Consider the following 17,738-nt stretch of genomic DNA (forward strand, 5'->3'; position numbering starts at 1 on the left):
CATCATCACATGCGCAGTAACATTTGATTTATTTTGCGATACTCGAATACATCGATTGAATGCAATGAAAATGCATTAACACAACTGCAATGGATACACACAAAAACAAAAGATTACTAGGAGCAGTGGAATTAGCGACTGTGACGTAATTGCAAGTGTATTAATCAACGTGGTTTATGCTAAAAAAGATAATACGGATTGCTTGATAATCTACATTGTGCCAAATCAAATGCGAGACATTATACAAAACTAAAACACTCTATTAACATGAAATAGTGCATTGCATGGAGAATACTTCAACACAAAAACAATTTATGTTGCGTCTTTCGTCTCAGGAATATTATATTTTTCAAAAACAATAGAAACTTACCCTAAAAATATATGTTTGGACATTGTGTGACAGTAAAAAGCTTTTTTCACAGCAATTAAATTTATGAAACTCTAACATAAAAAGGAATAAATTCACGACTACCAAAACTGAAAGAAAGAATTCAGTTTTATCTTATTGTGGGATAGATTGTTTAGCGTTCAAGAATTATGTGTTTTTAAGGTGAGAACTGTAGTTTTGTTGGTCAGTAAAATATACGGAAAAGGATAGATTTTTCACAGTTTGTCCCAATAAATGCAAAAAAGTAACGAGTTGAAGAAATATAAAAGTAATTTGAAGTTAATACGATTTGGGTTAATTAAATCTTGTTAGATGAGCGCCGTTCCTAATGTAATCGAATATACCGGTCATCCGTAATCATATAACAAAGGCAAACACAGATGAAAAAACGAACGCATCTACAGTACAGTCACCATCTACACACAGGTCCTCCTACTCTCAATAACGCGAAAGCAGGACAGGGAAATTAAAACGATGCTACATACAATTAAAACTGTATTGCAATCAATAAACCGCACAGTGCACGTGGTTTCCGTGACCTACAGCGACCTTGTCGTGTCACGCTTCGCTGGTCGTAGTCTCAAGCAGGGTTTCCTCAGTCTCAGCACGTATCGAGTCGAGAAAGCTTGTCCGTCGCGTTACCATCCGTTCTTGTTGTTGCTGATAAATACGCTTACGCTCATCCAGTTCGTGACGTTGCCGTTCCTCGTATGATTCGCTGTGCGGAGTCTATAAGTAAGGATTACTTTACCTTTGAAGTTGGTTTATTTAAGGAAACGAAATGGCCAATTTCGATACGACTGTTTGTCACGAAATACATTCAAGAACATACGAGTTAACGTAAAAAAGGAGTTGCCGTATATCAGTGGTCGGCAACCTTCGTGCCTGTTCCCAAACTATGTCAAATTTTAATGCCTTTACGTGCAAACACATATGCGCACACCTCTAATTTAAAAACCACTGTGTCACGACCGTCTCAATAGGTGAATATATGAATATTTGATGGATTAATTCATGTGATTGTGGACAGCCAGGCATTTTTTTAACTTTCTTTCCGACGCGACACAATAACGGACGTATGACAACGTATCAGAGTGCAAGGGTTGTCGACTACTATTCACTACCGTGCATTAATCAAACAAGCCCTTTGAACACACCGGCATTACATGCCTATGAAGAGGTTATTACAAAATGTTGGGAACATACTGTGCCGTTATTGGCTGAAGTGTCTCTTTCAACCTCTGATGTCTTGCCTCCTTCGTCAGAGGAAGATGAGGATGAGGAAGATGACGATGATGATGATCGGGATGAAGATTTGGAGGAGTAGTTGCCAGAAGAAGCAATGCTGTGAAAAAAGTGCACGTGTTTTTAAGCGCAAATTTTGTTCTTAAAACTAAGAATGCCAGGAGCTCGTATGGCCAAACTCAATTAAACATCTTCGGGGTCACCAATACGGCGATGGCATAATTCCAAAAACTCTCCAGCGCATTGCATTGGAAACGAGAATTGGAGAAACAGAAAATGGACGCATTTCACGACTCTTTACCTGCTCTTGCTTGACATGATGAGAGAAATGGAACTGTCTTGTTTTCTCAAATCTCTTAGCCAGACTTTGAGGAACGTCGCAATCTCCTTATGCCGATATTGCTTTGCTAGATCCAGGGCAGATCTGACAAAACATAATTGTTGATTGAAACCAAATTTTTGAACAATGTACCAACAACTCTGATATTACCAACAAAAGTTTGGCGAGCTTAGACGTCAAGCGATTCGTCATAAATTAAGATTAGTCGCTCGAGTTTCGTCACACAACAAAAGACTTAATTAAGGAAATTTAAGTTACACATTGTCACAATATTTACAACGGCATAACATGTCCTATATTACATAAAGGCTTCTAATGCCTTTTTAAGCAAATAGTTGTACGCAAAAGTATGTTTTATGATATACTTTCTACACCACATGTTTACAAACTGTATTTTGTCAACACTATTTTAACCAAAATCTGATTCAGGCAAAATACCTGTGGAAGTTATCTCTCATTCTCACGTTGGCGCCAGTGGACACCAGCCACTTGACGGCGCTCAAGTGCCCACTCATACTGGACAAGTGCAAGGCGGTTTGGCCGTCTATGTTAGCCGAGTTCAAACCTCCTCCCATCGCACGAATAACCTGCGCGAAGGTTTGAAACAGTGCAAAAAACTTCTCCACTTGAGTGCACACAAATGTTTGAATTAGTGTTAAGTCAGTGGTTCTCACCCGATACTCAAAGCTAAAAACCCCAAACTGCAAATTTATTTGCTAAATATATCAAGAAGGAAACAAAGCTCTTACAAGTGCTGAACGTTTTAGATTTTGTTAGGGAATTTTACACAGTTGAGAAACCCTGCGTTAAATGAAATCCCAGACACGACGAAAAGTTATTATGTCAAAATTGCAGTCGTTTTAATACTCTTGTTCTGTCACAAAAAAAGTCAACAAAAACGTGGCAACAATCTGTACCTACAAGTTAAACATTACCATTACTCACCATCATACAATTGACGTGACCATGCATTGCAGCCATGTGCATTGCTGTGTAACCAGTTTGCGTCTCAGCTTCTAGCTCGGATCCAGTAGCAGCGAGCCACTGTACAATATACAAAAGTCAACGAGTTTTGGAGTAAAAGTTCGCATTAACGAACTTGTTCAAAACATAAAGTTTTTATTGTGAAATTACACCTAAACTCAACCTACAACATATATGACTAGATATCGCTGCCAGTAGACAAAAATTGGAGCAAACTTGGGCGGAGGGAAGAGACCTGCACTCACCTGAATAATCTCCAATTTTCCGTGAGTTGCTGCGACGTGAATAGGTCTCCAACCTTTGTCGTTTTGTTTTCTGATTGAAACGCAAGTTTGGCATTGATTTAACGTCAAGAAGGCGAAGACTAAGTCATAGGAACATATGGTACAAGCCACACATGCTAGAAGATTTAAGATATAAAGTTATTATAATATTTCACTATAATGTCGTTGGCGAAAATCCAAATGCTCATAAACGAAAAAAGCTGTTCTAAAAGTTTTCACTCACTCCCTCAATTCAGGGCGCACTTTGAGCAGTTCCGTCACCTTCGACACCTCCCCGTCTCTGATGAGTTCGTGAATGTCGCTCCTTACCACCAGATGACTCGGTGACTGGATCACTCCGTCCTCCTCGTTCTCCTCCATCAACCCGGATGTTTCGGTGGTCGCCGGTTGCCATGACGACTCCTCCGCGAGTGTGGACGTCGTGAGGCTGATCTTGCGCTGCATTTCTATGCTGGCCTATGCGGAAAGCAAACCGTTAACAAGGAAAAGAAACGATATTTTTGTACATGTATAAACGGTTTTGACCAAGTGACGATATTGTTACGATAAGTTGCACGTTAAACTATTTCGAAGCGTTTGTCAGTACACAAAATGGCCCAATTGTTGATTTTCACAAACATTAGCTTGCATAGTAAAATCACAGGAGAAACCGTCGCCTTCTTCCTGACCAGTCGGATCAAGATGCACACATTGAGCTCGTGGTGAGGTTTGTACCCCTTGGCATTATTTGCCCGCGTTCTACCGTTTAAGCAGCAGGTACTCGACGGTCAGACTGGGCTTTACTGGTGGTTTAATAAACATGAATGCATTTCTGTTTTTGCATCCAAGACAAAAAATTAGTTTTATACTTGATTAGTGTCTCGCTAAACACCTACGTTAATTCCTTGTATATATTCGTCGGCCTTCCTTCGGCCCTCCTCCCTAAGCTTTTCCTCTTCATCTTCTCCACTAGCGGCGCCAGTGCTGGTTGCTGTGCCAACGAACGCGCTGGTATCCGCTTCGGTCGTTTCTTCAATTATTTCTTCTTTAAAAGAAAGATTTGACGTCACCGACACGGCCACGCGTTTTCTGGGCAACTGGCCCACTAGGGAGGCGACTTGGCCCATTCTTAACTCAATATATATGAGGTTAGCGCAAAAATGCGTTTCCGCTTTGACACGTCCAGCGAAAACCACGTCGTTGGTAGTGTAACGAGCGACATTGCAGCGAAACTGAAGGGGTCAGTAACTCATTTAAGAGGTGGGCTCCATGTTTACAATCACATTTAATGTAAAATACGACTAAGTACCCCGACCATAAGTTGTCCGACGAAGCAACTCAAATAATTACTTTGGTGACGTAATAGTTTTACAAACGGAGCCCTATTGTCAACTACCTTTGTCCAAGAATGCGGTTAAACTTTACTGCATTGAACTATTTTATGTTGCAGTACTACCACAGAAGTTTGTTCAGAGGGATAGTAAAACTTAATCGTATCATTACTTTTTTGGGTATGTTACTAGACAGGCGTAAGACCAGTGTTTCCAAATATTTTTTACCTTCATCGCTGGACGAACTACTACTAGACGAGGTATTGTGGCGAGAAGAATCACGTGATCGCACGCTCCGAGTGTCGACTTCTGTCTCCTTTTCCGAAATCTGTAACGACAAATTGTTGAATTGTTCTCAGTACGCAAGTGGTGGAAGTACATGACAGAACTACTGCAATACCAAATGTTTGTTGACTGCAAAACATACTTATTGGGACAAAAAATCCGCAAATTATCGTTTGGGAGTTTACCCATTAATTTTTCCTTTTGCACCATCGACGCTTGACGAGTAATGAGTTTTGAAATGTGTGGCCCACGTCAAGATACTGACAGAATTTTGAGGCCAAGACATTTTGCTCGGGCTAAGCTATATTTAAATATGTGGGCTTGAACTGTACAAGCAGCAATCGTGCCCAAAACACCTGCTATAATTCTACAGCGGTCACCTGATTCTCTGGCACTTGGGCTTCGTTTTGTCGGTGAACGTCGGCAGTGAAAACATATGAGTTGGAGCTTTGGGGAATCTCACTTGATTCAAACTGGGTTTCCGTCAGTTTTTCGACAGTTTCTGTTAGAACAACGGTTACTATATGCAACTTGCCTGGCAAGAACGTGGATGTTAACACCAAAATCTACGTCAACACTGGTAAAATAAAAAAAGATATATTAAGGTTGCCTAAAGCAGTGTTGGGCTTTTAACGAAGGGGTCAAGTGCTTCAAACTTTGTAGAGTGGGTAAATCGTTTATATGCTGAACATCTGCGGCCCGCGCTAATTTCAACAAATGGTTATTGTGGCCCCCCAAAAACACTTTTTCTACCTTCGTCTGATCCGCTCGAGGAACTGCTGCTCGATGAACTTGATTTTCTTGAAGAAGTTCGCAAAGAAACAGATTGTGTTTCGTCCGATGGTTGAACTGTCAACTTTTCATGCTCGGTGACCTGTGACGTAACAATACACCCTGTTGCGACATAATTAAATAGCGATAAACTTTCATCGTATCTTAAGCTGTTTAAACGAATACAAATAGAAAATCTACAACAAATACAAAGAAGTTGTCAATATTTTGTACCTCAACCTCTTTGTCCACAGGTTCAACTATCGTTTCCATGGTGACGGTGTCAAAAGTCACTTCCGGGCTCGTAATATTTTCGGCCGATTCCAATCTTTGCAACGGTACGGTTTCCGCGAACGAAGAAATTCGCTGGACGCGTTTCGGAGGTTCTTCATGGAATACGTCGCTCCCGGAGGAGGAAGATGAGCAGGACGAAGAAAAAGAATTGCTCCTTAAGCGATCTGTGATAAATGCAAATGGATTGCTGGATGTTTTTTCTTCATTCTTTTCTTCCACTTCTTCCTTTTCCAAAATCTCTGGTTTCTTCCCAGATTCGGAGGACTCACTGCTGGATGATCTCTTGTCCTCTTCTTTTTCATTCTTAAGGAGGGCTGCAAAACCCCCTCTCATTGAAAATGTGGCTTCCTCTTTTTCGGATTCGACGATCTCTGACTTCTTCTCTTCCTCTGATTCGGAGGACTCACTGCTGGATGATCTTTTGTCTTCTTCTTTTTCATTATTTAGAAGAGCTGCAAAACCTCCTCTCATTGAAAATGTGGCTTCCTCTTTTTCGGATTCGACGATCTCTGACTTCTTCTCTTCCTCTGATTCGGAGGACTCACTGCTGGATGATCTTTTGTCTTCTTCTTTTTCATTATTTAGAAGAGCTGCAAAACCTCCTCTCATTGAAAATGTGGCTTCCTCTTTTTCGGATTCGACGATCTCTGACTTCTTCTCTTCCTCTGATTCGGAGGACTCACTGCTGGATGATCTTTTGTCTTCTTCTTTTTCATTATTTAGAAGAGCTGCAAAACCTCCTCTCATGGAAAAGGTGGCTTCCTCTTTTTCGGATTCGACGATCTCTGACTTCTTCTCTTCCTCTGATTCGGAGGACTCACTGCTGGATGATCTTTTGTCTTCTTCTTTTTCATTATTTAGAAGAGCTGCAAAACCTCCTCTCATGGAAAAGGTGGCTTCCTCTTTTTCGGATTCGACGATCTCTGACTTCTTCTCTGCCTCTGATTCGGAGGACTCACTGCTGGATGATCTTTTGTCTTCTTCTTTTTCATTATTTAGAAGAGCTGCAAAACCTCCTCTCATGGAAAAGGTGGCTTCTTCTTTTTCGGATTCGACGATCTCTGACTTCTTCTCTGCCTCTGATTCGGAGGACTCACTGCTGGATAATCTCTTGTCCTCTTCTGTTTCATTCTTCAGGAGAGCTGCAAAACCCCCTCGCATTGAAAAAGTGGTTTCTTTTTCCTCCTTTTCAGACTCGGCTGAAAAAGAAGACTCGCTGCTGGAAATTTTCTGCTTTTCCTTTTTATCATCATAAAAATAGTGCGCAGGAGCACCTCCATACATGGCACCTGGTCTCTTCGGAGCAGGACTTTCTTCCAGCGAAGGTTGCGTAGAAGCCTTGGTATTTGATTCCGTATCAGAAGAAGAAGAAGAAGAAGAGGACGATTGGCTGCTGGATGCTGCGGACTCCCTAAATACGGCAAAGTTGCTCTTAATCTTCTGGAAAACAGACTTGTCTTCATTTTCATTACTCTTCTTTTCGGTTAAATCTTTTCTATCACTTCCATCATCCTCTTTTACTCCACGAACAGATCCTCTATTATCACTTCCATCTGTGTCTGAAGAAGACAAATCTTCATCCGAGGACTTCTTTTTACTTCTTTCTTCCACCTCTTCATCACTGCTGGATCCTGCCAGCGTCTCAGAATCCGATTCCGAAGAGTCAGAATCTTCGCTTTCCTCCAAATAGCTCTCGCTTCCTGTTGGAAGAGATTTCCTCCTGCCAGCACTGCTGTCGGAGCTGTACTCCAGGTGGCTCTGGCTCTTAATATCGATCTCAGGATGTAGAGTAGTTAGTTTGGAATCCGAAGACTTTCGGAATTCGGCTTTTGATGAAGTTGTTGACGAGGAACTGGAACTGTTGAGTTGGAAATTTGGGTTTGCGTCAGAAAAAAAAAACTTCTTGACAACATTGTTAGTTTACAGTCACCCTCGATTGTGAGCTTTACGTAAATGTTAAAAGGTAACATTTGATGCGCTGGTATTATTACCAAATTTGTCGTTTAGTTTTCTGATAACCTTATACGGTACAACCTAACCTGCTAACGCATAGGCCTACACAAGAGTAGGGCAAACGTGAACATCAATAAAACATGGCGCTACAAATTACCGACGTGTCATTATAAAATGGAAGCCCCTCGAATACAATCCGCACCAACGTTAGGAAAAAAACGTAAAAGCCGCCGCTTACGATCGAATATAAACAAAATTTAGCTATAATTATTCAAAATTACTCACAGAGAGCGGCAGAAGAACGCCAGTGCGATTTTTTAATTTAAAAAAACAATTTCGCCTAAACGGCTTTGTCAGTTTTTGTACCTATTCAAACAGTTATGTTTTTGTTGCAACAATTAATGATGTTGTATAAACAAGTTAACAGTAAAACTTCAGATTTTCTGAAATAAGTTGGTGAAATAAATTTTTTATTTGCCTGCTTTTATCGGATGATTTGGAGTTGCGTCTCGAGCTTGCCTTCGGCGTTGTTTCCTCGTGTGATTTTTTTCCGCTCATCCGTTCGTCTTCGTCAGATGATGATGAGGAGCTTTCTGATGAATCTTCAGGTAATGTAATATTTTAACAGCTAAAGAAAAAAGTTGTTTTCTTTCATTCCATCAAGATTACTTTAAGCAAAACGATGAACCCAGAAATTGGGATCGTGTTACGACACCAGTTTAAACCGCAGTATAGCTTTCCTTTTCTGATACAGTTAAAAGTTCGAAAGGCAGAATACTTCCACATTTTTGTTACAGATGAAACAGACATGAACAAAAAACAAACCTTCGTGGTTACGAGCATTCGGACGGAAATGTTGAAAGGTTTTTTCATTTCCCAAATCTCCCGAAAGCCACGTGTTGCAGGGGAATTCCCACTTTCGGTTCTTGCAACTCACAACGACTCGCTCAAGAAACCAACTGTAAGCTGTAGGAACAAAAATAGCGTGGTTGCCATAAACGTTGTATGTTTGATTCCCACACACAACCATGCGGGAATATTTGGATTTTCTAAAGTTATTAAAACGAAAGAATAGAAAATCTCACGCACAAATATGACGTCACACATTAATATTTATTTGCGGGCTTGCGCCATTAACATTATGTTAGTTAATAAAAGTTTAATATGCAAATGAGACGACATGTGACGTCATTATAAAATATCTTTGCCGGAACAGTGAAAGCGGTTCTTAAGGAATCAAGGGTAGATAATACTAGCTTCCTGTCTTCATTGTGTTACCTTTTTCTTTCTGGTCGTGACCTATTCCGATCTTTCTAATTTCGCCAACTTCTTCCGTTTCAATGTGAAAAGTATCAACCTATAAAAAACTTCGTCTTAATCTCCGCCTGTATCGCACAAGCGTCGGTGACGTTTCACTCAGCAAACTTTTTTTTTTTAACAAATTTTAATTTACTTTATTAAGCAAACAAAATAATGTGATTAGATTATATAGGGCAGTTACTCTTTAATTTTGCCTTTTCCCCTTCCTATGAAGTACAACAAACTCTATAATTATAATTTAACATGTAATCCGTACACTCTACAGATCTAACACCATGGGTTGCAACCTTTCGAACTTGTGAAGGCAAGTTTCAATGAATACAGAAATGGCCACAAGAGCCAACGTTACGTTAATCAAAGTGGTAAACTAGGTCAGTATTAGCCTTAATAGCAGTTATAGAACCAACCTGAGCTCTTCTAAAGGCTTTTTGCTTGTGTCTCCCTTCCATGGTCACAGTATTGGTTAAATACATTTCGTCGGTGTCGGAACGATCCCCGTGAAGGGTGAGATACACATCGGCCGACGTCCCGGCTCCCAGCTTATCCCCGGTGTGGATTTCGACTCTGTATTGGCACAATTCCATCGGACTTTGACGGCCGCCACCATCGCTGCTTCTGTCGCTTGGAATAACCTATAGTGGTGATGGATTAGTATGTGCCAATGTTCTTATATTAGTCATGTTTTTTTTTTGTTAATTGCCAAGACTATGAAACGGGAATAGTTTATAATTATAAAGCGTCGCAGTTGTGTGCAAGAATAATATCTGAAACATAGTCCATTATTGTCGGTTGTAGGGTTGCCATGGTTACCTTCGACTTCGGCCAAACAATATGCACGTAGCAATTCAAGCACTTTTAAATTAGAAAATTAAGTACGCAAGTCCAAAATAACCACGTGTCTTAGAAATAAGCACAATTTTATTTTCTGCTACACACAACTAGTAAAAGTAAGCAATAATTTTAAAAATAAGCACGGTATGGCAACCCTGATTATAGCAATACAATCAATTTCACACAACAGGTATCCTCAATATTAGCAATTTTTTTAATACAGCGGAAAAAAATTACGTCAGAATTTCTGTATCTTCCGTTTGTTTGCAAAGCTTTCAAGCTGAAGACCCGACTTGATAGCTTAACAAACGTTGACTTACCACCACATGTCTCTCTCTTATCCTATCACTGGGCCTCATCCTTGTTTGGGTTCCAGCATTGATACTAAACCCACTGTCTGGTGATGGGGCATACCGGTTCGCAGAGCCAGGATACAAATACTGAAGGAAAATGGAAACGTTTTAATGTGAGCAACACACGAGCAAGAATTCAACTTTCACGATTATTTTTTTTGTTTTTCAAGTTTTTTGAAAAAGTTTGATAAAGTGTTCGGGGAAAATTGGCTTGAATGTCGTTGCTATATCAGATGCTACCTAAGTATTGCAAATTGCTTATGGAAACAAAACTATGCATACAACATAAAACAAAAAGTTAAAAGAACGAGAAGTCAAGTTATTGATCACAGAGCAGTAAATTTGTAGGGAAAACAGCAACCGACATTAGCCATATTTCAGTCACTCGCATTCACCTCTCTGTTGCGTACAACGCCCGCCGAATAAGGGCGGTATGAACCGTCGTTGTGTACATAGTTGCCATGGGGATGACGTGCTGAATAAGGTCGATGTGGTCTGTGGCTGAGAAAGACAAACACAGTTTTTAAAACTCAGTAAAATAAATGTATGCGTTGATATTTGTTTTGTATGATGTTTCGCTTGACAGTTTTATAATTGAACATGTTAAAAAGAAGAATTAAAAACACAATAAACGTATTAGTAATTATATGCGCAAAAGAGCCATAATAATCAAATGGAGCGCACTATGGCCAAAACAACAGTTTGGGATCCAATAGCGCTATCGGCGCTGTTGTTTTGGCCATCGTGCGCTCCACGTGATTCGTCTGTGTTGATTGGTACCTAGTTTGGTACCCAACATATCGACGATTGACCGAAAGGTACCACAAAGTGGAAATCTGTGTGCCTGCTAGTCTACCAGCTAGCACAGTGCCACATCAACAGCTGCACTGATGAGACCTTACAGGTCGAAACAGTGCGTGTATACACCCTGTCTGCAGCTCTCATTTATTATTAATTAGTAAAATGTGATAACGAATAACAAGAAAATTGCAGCACATTTGTATCTTGAACGGCTGTGGTTGCAAAGACAAAACTAAAAAAATATATGTTTACATGGAAGTGCTTATTTTTATGAATATTTTAGGCGTAGAATTGCAGCCAGTTACAAGAGTTGCAAATGCACCTACAGCGTAAAGACAATAATGGCTACAAAACGCTTAATTTATAAAATAAAAATGAAATTAGAAATAATGGTTTGTCCGCTAAACCATGTTTCCCCAGTTGAAAGATACAATGGGGACTATAGGGCTGCTGCTAGGTTATAGAGCAAGCAATACGAATGGAAAAACAAAACGTCAATATCTCATTCTATATCATAGCAAGAGAGTTTCACCTCTTAGGAGTGGAAAACATCCTCGGTTGGTGATCGTAGTCAGCACTGGAGGATGACATTGAGTAAGAAGATGACCCAACATCCTCCAATGAGTCTTCATCGAGATTCTTGTACGAAACTTTTCTTCCATTGATGTCCCAAGCATATCTACAAACAATGTTACTTGTAAAGGCCTATTTTCAACACAAGTTTTATGGAAGGTTTATTAATCCACCCTGTTAAAACTTCTACCCTTATTTAAAATCTTTCGTACAAGTGCACTTATCTGTACAAGTTCAAATTCTACGGTAAACTGTGTACAGTATATTGTCGATAATAGTACTGCTCTCTTGTAGTGTCTCGATTGAGACCACAACCGTTCGTATTATTACGTGTAAACACGACTTCTGTTGGAATAATCCCACCAACAAGCTGTACTTACTTCGGTTGTCTTTTCGCAGAAACCGCGGAGGAAGCCCGCGCTCCGTAGCGCCCACGTGCGGTTCCCGGTCGAGGAGGCATGCTTCCAAGACCCGGAAAGCTCCGATTGTTGTTGTGGTACTTAGCAGGGGCCGATTGCGGGCGAGTGCCGTGTCTACTTGCGATGATGTCATGAGCAAGGGCAACCGTTTCCTGTATTTACAAAATGTTAGAATCAGAAGAAAAAGTGACTTTGTTACGTAAGCCTGTTGTCACATACGTGAAACATGTGCCCCATAACAAGATAATCATATATTTTCCATTTTTGACACTGTAATGTTCGTGCTCGTGTTTGGGCAAAAATAAAAACCAATGAATGCATGTACGCTTGGTACTTATGTGTGATTGTCTGATATTTCATCTAAAATGCATCTAAAGGTTTCAAATTTCAACTATTGCTTTTTCGAAACGTGTTATACACTATGAAAGTACAACACATAAATGGTGTACAAAAGTACATGGTGATGTCCTGAGAATTACAAATAACATTTTCCGAATCGATTTATCGGCTTTACAATATCCGCCACAGCAAACAGCAGCCAAGGTTTAATTTATTGCCCTTATCGGTACAGCAGGTGGCGAATAAGTGTATTTAATTTGCGCTTATTGGATTTTTCTGCACCAGGAGAAAGCCAAAATCAACACAGTGGTGTATTATACAAGCGCGTCAGCACTTTGGCTGTTGTTTTTCATTTCTTGGCAAACACGTCGCGGTGTACCGTACATTTTAAGACCGGCATAGTTTTATCACCACATGAAAATAGTTATAGTTGTTTAATGTAAATCAGGGGTTGATATACAGGCGTTAAAAGTAGTTCCAAGGTCTAATTTAACCCAATATGGTAAACATTTAAGAGTTGTTTAAGTCGCTTTTTTTAAATTGAACACAAAAAAGTATGTCCAAAATCAGGCTCTTCTTATAAAAAAAAACAGTTTTTTTCATTTGACGTATTGGTCGCTATATGCAGCATATCTACGTCAGGATACATCTGTCATTGCAGCCGAAACATCGATCACAATATGGGTTTTTTTAACCGAGTAGTTCTATTTAAGTTAGCAACATGCCTGGTAGCTTTGGCAACCAACTCTAATACAGAGAGCCTGTGTTGCCAGTTGTCGTCGATTTTCAAGGGGTTATAAGAAACACTTACAGTTGCTACAAGAATCTGGCTGGATCGGTTGATAAGTCTGTTTACTTCCCGTCGGGATATTTTTGAGGGGGTTGCTTTTCTCAACACGGGTCCGCTGTGATAAACTTTCGAGTGCATTCTGCAAATGACGTATTTGCTTGAACGAAACACCAAGATATTATTTATTTGACACGTTCGCATGATGTTGTTAGCCAAGTGGTTCTCAAATTGTTCGTGGCGATGCCCTAGTGCAGTGATTCCCAACCTTTTTGGTTGCGTCCCACTTGGAGGTAAAACAATTTCGACGCGTACCACCTAGTTAAATGTTACAAAGTAAACTAGGGGATAGGGACACCAGCATTTTGAGATCACTTACGATTTTTTTAAATTCGAACTATATCTGCAAGTTACGAAAAGGTGCTTGCGTACCACCTGGAATACCGCCAGTGGTACGCGTACCACCGGTTGGGAAACACTGCCCTAGAGCGTGGTCTAGAGTTGTCAAGGGCGTCGCGTAACAATTTAAACAAAAGAAAACTTTTTTAAAAAAAAGTAGGTGAATAACAAGTTGGGTCAACATTCTTCGACTGAAAAACACAAAAACCTTACATATTTATAATTGGTGTGTGTCGCAATCGCATGTGCCATAAATCTTCCCAAATGCGGAGTAGATTACAAAACAAAGGCTTAAAAGTACAGCCAATGTAGATCATTAATTTAATATTTTATTTAAACCGCTTCCTCGCAAACATGCCCCTCTTGGTTAAACCTTAAAGTTTGCTTTCCATTGTCTTTATGATTTTAATATCAATTGGCCGACGTAACTGAGGCTTTATTGTTTAAATAGTCACACCATGACAATGACAAATGGTGAAATAAAATATTATACCGTTGACGGGCGTTTGTTTCCAGCAAAGAAAGTGCTTCCAGTTGAGCAGTGTAAAGTTCATCATCCATAAAAGAACCACTCTGCACACAAATGATAAACATATTTTAGCAAAAAATTGTTAGATTCTGGAGGTTACATTTTTTTGTTTTTGCCTACATTTAACCATATTTGTTGGAAAAATTGAATGATAAAACAATTAAAACTTACAGTTCATTAGAACACCACTTTTCAGCACTGAATCAAAAAGCAATAAAATGCCTTAATTTAATAAGGGCCTATATGATGGCCTGGGTATGGCACCCTGCTGGAACTAAGTACCAGGGTCTTACACAGCGATAATTTTGTGTGACCAGCACTTGGGTTGAATCTTACGTGAAAATCTTAAACTGGACATAAGTGGACACTTAAATGTGGGCACAAGGACAGTTTGAGTGTTTACCAAAATAACAAATGTTTTCGAATGATCTACATAAAGTACAGATGACTTCTTCTTAATTTAAAACCTCCAACAGAGACATGGGTAACCACCATACATGAATGTCAGGACAACAATGTTACAATTTAATGAAACAGTAAAGCCACAATTTCCATGAATTATTTTTCGCTTTTAACAAAAGATAAATAAGGTAACTTTTCAATCATCCAAGGACAATTTAAAATTTTATCATTGATTGCAAACAACACACTTGATTGAAAGAAACTATATTTGAGTTTCAAGGTTTTATTCAAATATTGTCATAGGGTTGGCATGGAAACGCCGCTGGGTAGCACTAGGAGTGGTGATTGGTTACACATGGCTTTGTTACATCACACATGATTATTATATTCAACCTGCCAATTGGTTAGAGGTGTTTGAACTTGTTAGAGTCTGTTTTTACAGTGGCTCCTGTGGTTAGAAAACTAAGAGAACGGCACTTGAAATCGATTAAAGATTTCCTGTGTGTAAGCGTTTGGCAAATAACACTCTTAAACAGTGAATAGACCCTCATGTGCTCTTGTATATTGTTCCTCTGTTTTTTTGGATAATATTTGTAAAGTGTCTAGACATTTTAGGTTGTCCATCTATTTGCACTTGGAGGGTCAAAACCGTAAGCACCATCGAGCATATGGCGAGTGCGCCAACCCACTCAAAATAGCAACTGATAAGCACTTTGCTTAGCTCCGGTGCCTTAAATTTCCCTTTCTTTAACTGTGTATTATGTGTATAAATGCCTTTACACAAATAGTTTTAACAGTGAAAATTATTCTGAACACATGAAAATCCCCAAACAAGTAATATGAATGCACACAATTATATGTGTAGTATCAAAAACAAAATCAAAGGCTAGTTGTTACAAATAATTTGTAAAATGCTGAATCATTTACATTTACTAGTCACCAAAAAACAATAAACCATGACTATCGTGGCCTAAGCAATGTCTGTATTCATACCCACGTACCTGAGGTCGTGGAGAGTTCAGTGACTTTTTTAGTTTTCTTCTCACAGTCTTTTGCCTGGGTGTTCCAGGTGGCATTGCTTCCATGTTGGCTATCTGTGTTCTGATCATGTTTGGTGTGAAATAATGCTTTAAACTCCGGTCATGCAGCTTTCCAGAGTGAACCAGGGAGCCCTTTTTAACAGTGTTAAAGCATTTTGTAAATATTGAATTATACTTGTGTAAATCTTGGATATTGAAAGTGTAGCAAAGTTAATACAATATATCTGGGTGCGTAGTATTTGGAATGCTTGTAATATTTCTGAGTGCAATTGTTAATATTTCCACAATGGACATTACACAATGCACAATGTCCATTTTATCTGTGTTTTAAGCAAGTTGTACACAAACCAGAGTTGTTGGCAAATAAATTTTTGGCTTGCCCTTCCAAATTAGTGTTTAATACTAAGAAGCACTACAGCAAACTGATTGTCAAGGCACAGTCTATGGTTTGCTTAAAGCCCTAATCCACTCAGGCACAAAAGTACGAGGGACAAACAAATGTTCATAATCATTGTTCGGAAACTAAATGATCGAGTCAACATCATATTGTCGTGGCCTCTTATTTCACAAGCCTATGAGTAAACAACAGGACAATGTGTAGAACTCCAATTGAAAAGCCTTTTGAAAAAGTTGTATGTGGGGTAGTTGTTTCTTGTTTTTGTAAGGGCGTGGGTTACTTTTTCAGAAGTATTGCTTGTATAGTAAAGTACAGTAGTTGTTTTTTTCTCCCAACATTGGCTAAAGACCCATTCATCAACCATTTAAATGTCAAGTGCCTTTCAGACTGTTTTGGTGGAATAGATATTTAATAATATCTTAGATTCATTGTAGTATCATGTTTTGCAACCCATATGTTTGAAAAAATAAAACTGAAAGGAGCAGTTTAGGCATTAGCATTATTAGTAATTTTAAGCATAAACCTTTCCATTATGCTAAAACATGTACATTGTTACAACTAACATTTTTCTTAAAGTCTATCAAAAATATCGGTATTGTTAATCTTTGCAGACTATTGGTTTTACACAGCATAGAAGCCAGCAATATTTTTTTTATATTTACACCTTTATGGAAGAACATAAGTTTCACTTGACAGTTCCTTGACTAAACGAAAACAAAATAACAAATGTAGTGAACAGGTTATGTACAACAATAAACATTTCCACTGACTAAAAATTGGACAAAAGCTTACTGTTTTCATTTTTGGATATCTCATCTTTGGTTGTGACGACCCTGAAAGATCAAATCCATCCTCGCGCCGCTTAATATCCATGTAATATTTTCTGCAAAACAAATAGTTTTATATTAAAGTGGGTGCATTGAAAAAAAACAGTGGCATATTTAGCATGTAGTTGCCAGCGTCTGAGCATTTATGCGAAAGATTCATAGGCAATCTTTGCAGATAAATGAGCATAAATGTATAAAAACTAGCTCAATCTGTACAATTAACAGTTACATAAAAATATTTTTTATGAAAATTGCACAATTTGCAATCTGGGTCACTGTTTTGTGTAGCTATCAAATTGTAAATAGGCTAACCTAAATGAAGAGAAACGTATAGTTGTGTGAAAAACATTAAAAGATAAATATTTAGCTTAATAGAATTCGGTATGTTCCTGATGTCAGATATGCCCAAAAAGTTCAACTAGAATGCGAAAAAATTGGAAAGTCTAACACATACACAAATCACAAATGAGCTTACATTTTCTCCGCGACGGCATCGATAACCTGTTGCGACGAGACGTCCATGACTAAATCCCTTGTCGTGTAAAGAGCCAACAATAACTTTGAATGCAATTTAGTAACACTAACGGAATTTTAACATGCGCCTACTCTTGCAAAGTTTGTTTTGCTGCCACTGCGGTTGCTACAGACGCAAAATCACGAGCATCCTAGTACTGCCAATCCGTACCACCACGGTTTCTTCAAAAAAAAAATTGCGGGAATAATAGATTAGGTTTCGAATAACGTTTAAAACGGTTTTTGTAGTATCGGGTAACTTGTCAATCATCAAATGAAAGTATCGCTTCGTCTGGTCCCCATGTCTTATTTTGTAGACCAACTATTAATTTCAACAAAGTCAAAAAAATAACA

The 17,738-nt window shown here is 39.0% G+C and overlaps 1 protein-coding gene across 1 annotated transcript; it reads right to left on the reverse strand.

The window, feature by feature from the left end:
• Positions 1-33: 33 nt before the first annotated feature.
• On the reverse strand, positions 34-17,500 carry LOC145905411 (uncharacterized). Its single transcript, XM_082992599.1, has 25 exons — positions 17,347-17,500; positions 16,837-16,927; positions 15,609-15,779; positions 14,170-14,249; positions 13,302-13,419; positions 12,113-12,303; positions 11,692-11,838; positions 10,754-10,859; positions 10,326-10,445; positions 9,582-9,806; positions 9,133-9,211; positions 8,680-8,820; positions 8,333-8,456; positions 5,842-7,759; positions 5,590-5,710; positions 5,217-5,338; positions 4,780-4,879; positions 4,117-4,265; positions 3,465-3,697; positions 3,203-3,272; positions 2,919-3,017; positions 2,412-2,560; positions 1,935-2,057; positions 1,595-1,733; positions 34-1,117 (listed from the first exon to the last, which is right to left on the reverse strand). Exons 1-25 carry the CDS (start codon positions 17,391-17,393, stop codon positions 947-949), a joined length of 5,034 nt encoding a protein of 1,677 aa, XP_082848725.1. The 5' UTR covers positions 17,394-17,500; the 3' UTR covers positions 34-946.
• Positions 17,501-17,738: the final 238 nt, after the last annotated feature.

The sequence above is a fragment of the Ascidia mentula genome, chromosome 6, assembly GCF_947561715.1.
Source record: "Ascidia mentula chromosome 6, kaAscMent1.1, whole genome shotgun sequence".
NCBI classification, from domain to species: Eukaryota; Metazoa; Chordata; class Ascidiacea; order Phlebobranchia; family Ascidiidae; genus Ascidia; species Ascidia mentula.